Below are 9,354 nucleotides of genomic sequence, written 5' to 3' on the forward strand. Positions count from 1 at the left end.
CACAAATTCTCCTAAATCACTCGTACGCACAACTTAAGAACAAATCTGTGCGTACCAACATGTTCTTGCATGAGGCCCATTGTTTCTAAAACTGAGTTATTTTAACTGCTCACTCTGCTGCWCTGGTTCTGGTTCTTTTCTTGTTTTTCAGATATTCTGCCCCAGAAACCTGGTTTTAAAAGAAAAGACCCACCACCAAGTGTCCTCCTCTTCTTCCTCCACCCGCTTGATTGGATGAGTACCGAACAGCGCCGAGCCTGTCAGCAGTGAGTCGGCACCGAGCCAGACGGCGCAGCTAACCGGGGATCCAGGTGAGGATCAGAGGCCTTTATTTCATGAAACTAGTAAATATTTATGTTTAGATAACCGTTAAGAGAAATGCACGAAAAACTGGAAAATGAGAAAATCCAGTGAAGACTGAGTTTTGAATGTAACAGAGCTGTTAGAGCAAAGAGAAGAACAGGAGCTGGAAGCTGGAAAAGAACAAAACACTAATAAGTGGGGCTGGTACCATGGCCAATSATTCACTTCAATCTGCTCTTAAATAATGAAAATGGATCAAGCTGTGTTGCAAAATACAAATTCACTTTTTTTTTCTTCACCATGAACAATAGGATTTAAGGAGAAACTTGTAAATTGGAGTTAAATCTTGAACGAAAACAAGTTTAAAGGTTTTTAATAGGGCTGGGTATGATTCAGATTTCCTAAATCGATTCGATTCAATTTGATTTTTAAATGCAGTAACACATTTATTTTGATATAGAAGACATTCTCAAAGGAACTAATTATGTAAATAGAAACTAATTCTAACTTGGTGAAATTATAAACATTAAGGACAGACTTGTAAACTGGTGTTTAATGTTGAAACAAAACTGTCAAGTTTCARACGGTTTAAACTAAAAATGAATTGACAGAAAGTGTTGTTGGATTAAGAAACTAAGAATAATTTTCTTGATCACTAAGAAGTGATGGAATAAGGTYACAGGAGAAGAGGTGGGATAATATAAATTACTTCTGCCCAATCTTAGAGCATATGAAAACTGTATATTTGTAACGTTTCTGTTAGCTTCTGTTCAATAAAACTTATTAACAAGAAGAAAGAAAAAATAGTAATTCCATCACTGTGAATTACATTAAGATGTTTCTCAAATTTAAATATAATTTTGGTAACAAAACTAAACGATTTAGTTAAACTGTCATCTTTCACACATTTATACATGCAGAGAACAGTTTCAGATGTTTACATACAGTTGTTTTGGTTCGAGCCGCTCGAAGCTTTGTTTCCTGCTACCTCGTCTGAACTCATATCTTTACAAACAAAATTTGTCCTGGTCTCTGTTATCTTTAAGTTCAGCTGAGAATCAGCCGAAATGTTAGTGATTCCTTTGTGTCTTTTGTTTTGATCCAGACAATTTGTTGTCAGGAGTTAACTTTAGTACTGAATGTCAACCGGAAGTAAACCTACGGCAAGCCAGGAGTGACACAAAATGTTGAAACACGCAGCTTCATCACAAGATGCCATTGAGGAAAATCCATCTCCTGCCCTGTGAATCCATTATATCCATTTTTTAACCCAGCCCTACTGAAAACACCATCTAATATCAAAATGCTAACCAGAAGCTAAAAGTAGCAAAACAAGTTCTTAAAAAAGCAACAACGCAAAAAGAATAATATATATTATTTTTAAGGAACTGTAGAGATCGTTGTGTTTCTGGGGAGAAAATATGTTCTGGTGTAAAAAGTAGTTTTATTTTCTCCTCTCAGGGGTCAGATCACCTGCCTCCATCCCCTCCGCTGATATCTTCTCTCACTCCATCCAAAAACCTCCTGGTTCAATTTTCATCCTGACAGCTCCATATTTAACATTCTTTGATCAATATGTCCACTGTCTCTCCTGTGGACACGTCCAAACCAATCTACCCACTGGACATGTCCAAACCAATATACCCATTGGATATGTCCAAATCAACATTATTTAACATTCTTTGATCAATATGTCCACTGTCTCTCCTGTGGACACGTCCAAACTGTGCTCCATCGAAGCGTAGATCACAAAGCTCTAAGATAATCTTGGATAGTTGTGTTTTTTGTGTTTCTTAAGGCCAGCCATCATGGCAGACGTGGACCCAGACACCCTACTGGAATGGCTCCAGATGGGTCAGGGCGACGAGCGCGACATGCAGCTCATCGCTYTGGAGCAGCTCTGCATGCTGCTGCTCATGTCCGACAACGTGGACCGCTGCTTCGAGACGTGAGTTTTCATTTTTTTCGTTTTTATCTCGGTACTCGTGTTCAGGATAAGCTCAGAACGCTCCGTCCTGCTCGTCTCCCAGGTGTCCTCCCCGGACCTTCCTTCCAGCGCTCTGCAAGATCTTCCTGGACGAGAGCGCTCCGGATAACGTGCTGGAGGTCACGGCCCGGGCCATCACCTACTACCTGGATGTGTCAGCCGAGTGCACGCGGAGGATTGTGGGTGTGGACGGGGCCATCAAGGCGCTGTGCAACCGCTTGGTGGTGGTGGAGCTGAACAACCGGACCAGCAGAGACCTGGCTGAGCAGTGTGTGAAGGTAACGGCTTCATCCCTCTGTGTCTCTTTTAGATGAACTGTAACATCTTAACATTTGACCTTACAGCACCAGAACGCCTGCGTTCCGTTTTAAGTTTCGTTTTCCTTTAAACCATTATGCTCCGTTTCTCAGCAACATGACTCCATCATCAATGCTTCAAAATAGATGTCTAGGTCCTCCCCTTTTGATTGACACCTCATTTGACTAACTAGGTTCATCTATGGTCCCTCCAGAGCCAATAATCTGTGAGAAGTAACCCAACTTCCTGTTTCGTCAGCTGACTGTAGAATTGGCCAATCAGCTCTGAGCTTCATTCTGATGCTGTAGCTGTGTAGCCAATCACCTTAACTTTCCCAACCAGTGGCTACAGCCTCGCCCTACTCCCTACTATGTCTGCCACGATTAGTCGACGACTAATCGATTATTAAAATAGTAGATGATTAATTTAATAATCGATTACCATAGCCATGTTTTTTTACATGTATACATATGTATACATATGTATATTTTGTTTCTGTGCAGGTGCTGGAGCTGATCTGTACCAGAGAGTCCGGTGCGGTCTTTGAGGCCGGGGGTCTTAACTGTGTGCTGAGTTTCATCAGAGACAGCGGCCACCTGGTCCACAAAGACACCCTGCACTCCGCCATGGCCGTCGTCTCCCGCCTTTGCAGCAAGATGGAGCCTCAGGACTCGTCCTTGGAGACCTGCGTCGAGTCTTTGTCCAGTCTTCTCAAACATGAAGACCACCAGGTAGCTGCGCAGCTTTTCATCTGGTTATAAATATTCATTGATCCTCTTCGTTGAACTTCCTGTTTGTTCCTCTCAGGTATCAGATGGGGCTTTACGCTGCTTCGCCTCCTTGGCTGATCGCTTCACTCGCCGAGGTGTAGACCCCGCCCCCTTAGCTAAACATGGACTGACAGAGGAGCTGCTGTCCCGCATGGCGGCCGCCGGCGGCACCGTATCAGGCTCCACCTCCTCCTGTAAGCCGGGCCGGCCCCCCACCGGCGCCACCCCCTCCGCTGCCGACTCCAAACTGAGCAACCAGGTGTCGACTATAGTCAGCCTGCTGTCCACTCTGTGCCGAGGGTCTCCGCTGGTCACACATGTAGGTCCGCTCAGCTAAAGAGTTCACCCGTTCCTGTCGGTCAGTTTGTACCAACGTGTTTTTTGCGTTCAGGACCTGCTGCGCTCAGCTCTGCCCGACTCCATGGAGTCTGCGCTGGGAGGAGACGAGCGCTGCGTGTTGGACACCATGCGGCTGGTGGACCTCCTGCTGGTGCTCCTGTTTGAGGGCCGGAAGGCGTTGCCCAAGTCCACGGCGGGGTCGGCAGGTCGAATCCCCGGCCTGCGGCGTCTGGACAGCTCTGGAGAGAGATCGCACCGACAGCTGATCGACTGTATCCGCAGCAAAGACACCGACGCTCTGATCGACGCCATCGACACCGGAGGTGAGCCTCGCTGGGTGCAGCGTCTAAAAACCTAAAAACATTTGTCCCAGATGTGATGTGAGACATGTTCATTTTATGAACCGGTTTAAATCAAATGTTCTCTCGCAGCTTTTGAGGTGAACTTCATGGATGATGTTGGACAAACGCTGCTCAACTGGGCTTCAGCTTTTGGCACACAGGAGATGGTAAAAAAACACAAACACAGAAAATGTTTTCAGTAAAATATACTGGATTGTTTTTTTGTTTTAATTTATTTATTTTTTTGGTCTAATAGTTTCTAATTAGGGCTGGGTATCAATTCAGAGTTCCCAAATCAATACGATTCACGATTCAGTTTGATTTTTAATCAAACTCCAGGTAGTGAGTGAAGATGGAGAGCTGATGATGATGTAAAGCTGTAAATTGATGGTTTAACAGTGAAAAAAAGAAATGTGCTGATTTATGATTTGACCTAAAGGCAGCCTGTAAAGGGAAATGATAGGGGTCCAAGAACTGAGCCTTGAGGGACACCACAGGTGGCAGACCAAGGCTAACACATTCCAGCCTATTGGAGAGGAAAGATTTAAACCAATCCAGGACGGTGTTACAGAGACAGGATGACATAATGATCCGCGGTGTCGAGAGCTGCAGTGAGGTCCAGGAGGACARACAATCTGATATAAACTGTTTACATTTTCATCTCCTGCTTGAATTTATTCATTTATTTATTTTTTGGCCTCAGAAGAAAAATAAAATCATAGATCAGTCATTTGTTTTGATCCTGTTGGCACTAATGTGGCTCCGATTTGTTAAAAATCTTTTATATTTATTTTCACTACAGACTCGGCCCGTTTCTGTTTCTCCTTTGAGTCGGAYTAAATGTTTTCTTCTTCCAGGTGGAGTTTTTATGCGAGCGTGGCGCTGATGTCAACAGAGGTCAGAGGTCGTCCTCGCTACACTACGCTGCTTGTTTTGGACGGCCGCAGGTAGCCAAGGTAAGATGCAGCGGCGTGTCCGGTTAGGTTCAAATGAACATTTTAATTTAACTCAACTCGTCTGCATTTTGTGTTTGCGTGGTCAGACTCTGCTGCGGCACGGAGCGAACCCGGACCTGAGGGACGAGGATGGGAAGACGCCTCTGGACAAAGCCAGGGAGCGAGGACACAGTGAAGTGGTGGCTATTTTACAGTCACCAGGTTAGTTATCAAACAATAATTAGTATCTAGTTTGTAAATTGTGTCAGCTGACTGGTAGCTGAACACTTAACACAAGCTAACGGGCTAATGCTAGGCTGTAGCTAACTTGTTATTGTTGTTGAGGTTTTAGTGTTTCAGTCCTTTTTAGATGCAACATTTTCCAGTGAAACTAGTGTTTCTGGAAGGACTGATACCCACCTAACCCACCAAAGTGTGTTGAGGATGACTCTCAGCTACCACCACATGATTGTTTCAGGAGACTGGATGTGTCCGGTGAACAAGGGCGATGACAAGAGGAAGAAAGATGCCAGCAAGGAGGAGGAGGAGGGCAGTGAGCCTAAAGGAGACCCAGAAATGGCTCCTTTATACTTGAAGAGACTTCTCCCTGTTTTTGCACAAACCTTCCAGCAAACAATGCTGCCTTCTATCAGGTAAACCTCTTCTTACTCTGTTATTTATTTAATTTCCTTTAGAAAACCCTGCTGATACCTGGTTACATGTTGTTGTAGGAAAGCCAGTCTGGCTCTGATCAGGAAGATGGTTCACTACAGCAGTGAGGTTCTGCTGAGGGAGGTGTGCGACAGTGAGACRGGACACAACCTGCCCACAGTGCTCGTAGAGATCACCGCCACCGTCCTGGACCAYGAGGTACACAGATGAATCAGTCACACGGTTTAAACTTAACTTTACATATTTTCAAGATGGAGCTGGTGTTTTTATACCAGAAGAGAGAGAGAGTACAATAACTAGGGCTGTGTGTTGGCAAGAATTTGATGAGACGATATATATGACACGGGGTTGCGATATGATATATTATGATATATTATTTAAGATATATTCTTCTGCTACCTTTCATTTTATTCTGATTTGAATATTTTTTTGGTTTTGGTTTATTTTTTATTATTGTATATAGTATTTTTTAATGAAATGAATACATTTTTGAATTGAAATTGAATTGAATATATTGGTATAGTGTAAACAAGGCGATATATTGCCGTTTTTTTGTCCAAGAACTCTTTAAAAAAAACTCGGTATGTTTTTATGATTTTTATTTGTTTCATATTTCTTATTTCATCCATGTTTTTGATTGTTAGACTAAATGTGTGTGTGTGKGGGGGGTTAGCTCTAATCCACTCAGATTGAGCCATCGGTGCATGGTGCTAACATTTACTCACAGTGCTAATGTTTGAGCTAGCATTATACTCTGGCTCCTCAGGAAGGGAGGAGCCAAGTGACTGGCTGACTGCTGCCAACTGGTGGTCGGAGGCTAAACTACAACATAAAAATGAATCTTTGGCATCAAAATTTACATTTTAAACTTTAATTAAAAACAGATACAGGACTTTAGAGAATCCATACAGTATCAGGAAATGAAATATCACCGTATTTCAGTGTATCGATATTTTCTTACACCCCTAACGGTAACTTATTTCTGGTCTTTCTGGTTTCTTGTCTGTCAGGATGACGATGACGGCCACCTCCTGGCTCTGCAGATCATCAGGGATCTGGTCGATAAAGGTGGAGACGTTTTCCTCGACCAGCTGGCTCGACTGGGGGTCATCAACAAGGTGTCGACTCTGGCTGGACCGGCATCTGATGACGAGAACGAGGACGAAGCGAAGCCTGAGAAGGTAATCCTCAATGTTTCTCTAACATCGTTRCTCCTACACCAGTAGGTTTGGCAGTGTTAGAACAGGGTTCAAAAAACCAGCGTCCTGATTGGTTCTTCCACAGGAGGACGACATGCAGGAAGACGCCAAGGAAATCCAGCAGGGAAAGCCGTACCACTGGAAGGACTGGTCCATCATCAGAGGCAGGGACTGTCTCTACATCTGGTCGGACGCAGCGGCCCTCGAGCTCTCCAACGGCTCCAACGGGTGGTTCAGGTTCATCCTGGACGGGAAGCTGGCCACCATGTACTCCAGCGGGAGTCCAGAGGGCGGTTCAGACAGCTCTGGTACGTCCACATTCACTTTATTATATTCAGATAGATCCTCAGGGACCGAAACTAAAGCGTTTCAGTGAAATTAAAGAAAAACAGTCGACACTAAATGTTTTACAGTGCCTGTGACATCAAAATTTTTGTAATAAATATGAACGTATTTGTGACCCATCATATTGAAACGAGGATTAAGTCAAATTTGGTCAAAATGACCTGATCAGATTTTCAGATTTCTGGCTTTAAAAGCTACATTTTGATACCTGGATTATTCTGGTATCATAAGTGAATCCAGAGATATGACTTAATTTGTCTTGTTGGTTATGATAATCGATGAATATTTAGTCTGAATCCTAATTTTATGTAATTTTTATGAGGAATTTTTCATTTCATTATGAAGAGGAAACCTCATAGTATTTGAATATTGACATTTCCCAGCTGGAAAGAAACACAACCTTAGCTAGCTCACATTGAAAATCTCAACATTTAAAGGTGTTTTTCCTCAAAATCAGGTTTTTTGTTGCCACTGCTCAAAAAAAGAGCTTCAAAATTTTTTTGATTATATTTCACATTCAAATGAAACATTGATAAGGCATTTATTTGTTATATTTTAACAAAATTAAATTTTTGTTTTTAATCAAAACAGTATATTTGCCTATTTCTCCAAAAAACACTTTTAGACTTAATCCTTGTTTCGATGTGATGGGTCACATTTTTTGAAAGATAACATTAATTAGTGTGTTTCACGCCGCTGAGACGAACCGTTCTTGAGATATTCACATGTGAAGTAACAGGAAGTGATGTCAAAGGGGGTTGTCTACATGTGAGCAGAACATTGCTACAATAACCAATAACAGACTGTAGAGAAGAATCTGATGTTTCTTTAGATTATTTCGAGTCACTATCAGAGAGATGAAGAGTTCAAATAATATTGTTTCCATAAACAAAGACCAGAGTTCCTTTTCTTAATGAGCTCCCCTTTGATGTCACTTCCTGTTTCACTTTGGCTGAGCCAAGTTCAAAGGAAAATCTGTGAGTTATGTGACAAAATGTGTAAAATCATGTGTTTTATGTTGAGTTTCTTAAATATAAAGATGTTTGACGTTTTGTATTTGAAGGATATGCACATCACAGGCGCTTTAACTTCTAAATATTTTGTCATACTTCATCTAAACGAGTGTAGAACTGAATCCAGGCTTGATCCAACTGACCTCGTGGTTCCAGTCTTGACAGGTTTCTCGTCTGTTCCTCAGAGTCTCGCAGTGAGTTCTTGGAGAAGCTGCAGCGGGCGAGGAGCCAGGTGAAACCGGTCACAGCCAGCCAGCCCATCCTCTCTGTCGTGGGACCCACCAAGCTGACGGTTGGTAACTGGTCTCTGACGTGCCTGAAGGAGGGAGAGATCGCCATCCATAACTCTGACGGACAGCAGGCCACCATCCTGAAGGAGGACCTGCCTGGCTTCGTGTTCGAGTCCAACCGAGGAACCAAGCACTCGTTCACCGCAGAGACGTCGCTGGGTGAGGCTCGGGGGGAYACGAAGGCTTCTCTAAAGATGAGACGACCTCTGTAACCAGGTTTTGTTTTGGCTCAGGCTCTGAGTTTGTCACGGGCTGGACGGGGAAGCGAGGCAGAAAGCTGAAGTCCAAACTGGAAAAGACAAAACAGAAGGTGAAGAGCATGGCGAGGGAGCTCTATGACGACCACTTCAAAGCTGTGGAGAGCATGCCCAGAGGCGTGGTGGTCACCCTGAGGAACATCTCCACACAGCTGGAGTCTGCCTGGGAGCTGCACACTAACAGACAGGTACACACCTGTTGACAGAATCAGACCTGGCTCCAGCTGCTGCAGACATGACCTTTAAAATGTTTCTGCTCCTGCAGTGTCTGGAAGGAGAGAACACCTGGAGAGACTTGATGAAAACGGCTCTGGAGAACATGATTGTAGTTCTGAAGGATGAGAACACCATCTCACCATATGAAATGTGCAGCAGCGGCCTGGTCCAGGCTCTGTTCACGGCCCTCAGCAATGTGAGTAAAATATAACAAGATGTGACCYGTCGCGTCAAACGAGAAGGAAGTATAAACGTGATGGAAAAATAAGCAGATAAAAATATTAAAGTTCGTTCATTTCATTTAAAAACAAAACTAATTTTACTACAAAAAATACAAATCAAAAATGAAATGAAATGCAGCAGAAATAAGAAAAAAATCTTATATCTGCC

At 43.3% G+C, this 9,354-nt stretch overlaps 1 protein-coding gene across 2 annotated transcripts in view; it reads left to right on the plus strand.

Moving 5' to 3' along the window:
* The window catches only part of hectd1 (HECT domain containing 1), a 31,463-nt gene that overhangs the window by 3,717 nt on the left and 18,392 nt on the right, over positions 1 to 9,354 (plus strand). For both annotated transcript variants that reach the window (XM_014030850.1, XM_014030851.1), the window contains exons 2-17: positions 152 to 311; positions 2,102 to 2,251; positions 2,334 to 2,568; positions 3,091 to 3,318; positions 3,395 to 3,676; positions 3,749 to 4,019; positions 4,128 to 4,204; positions 4,895 to 4,993; positions 5,080 to 5,194; positions 5,451 to 5,625; positions 5,704 to 5,842; positions 6,655 to 6,825; positions 6,929 to 7,151; positions 8,387 to 8,650; positions 8,725 to 8,936; positions 9,014 to 9,160. In XM_014030850.1, the coding sequence (XP_013886304.1) occupies positions 2,112 to 2,251; positions 2,334 to 2,568; positions 3,091 to 3,318; positions 3,395 to 3,676; positions 3,749 to 4,019; positions 4,128 to 4,204; positions 4,895 to 4,993; positions 5,080 to 5,194; positions 5,451 to 5,625; positions 5,704 to 5,842; positions 6,655 to 6,825; positions 6,929 to 7,151; positions 8,387 to 8,650; positions 8,725 to 8,936; positions 9,014 to 9,160 (2,778 nt within the window). In that variant the 5' untranslated portion in view covers positions 152 to 311; positions 2,102 to 2,111. The remainder of the gene's footprint in view (positions 1 to 151; positions 312 to 2,101; positions 2,252 to 2,333; positions 2,569 to 3,090; positions 3,319 to 3,394; positions 3,677 to 3,748; positions 4,020 to 4,127; positions 4,205 to 4,894; positions 4,994 to 5,079; positions 5,195 to 5,450; positions 5,626 to 5,703; positions 5,843 to 6,654; positions 6,826 to 6,928; positions 7,152 to 8,386; positions 8,651 to 8,724; positions 8,937 to 9,013; positions 9,161 to 9,354) is intronic.

This window comes from Austrofundulus limnaeus, unplaced genomic scaffold (genome assembly GCF_001266775.1).
Source record: "Austrofundulus limnaeus strain Quisiro unplaced genomic scaffold, Austrofundulus_limnaeus-1.0 Scaffold1129, whole genome shotgun sequence".
Taxonomy (NCBI): Eukaryota; Metazoa; Chordata; class Actinopteri; order Cyprinodontiformes; family Rivulidae; genus Austrofundulus; species Austrofundulus limnaeus.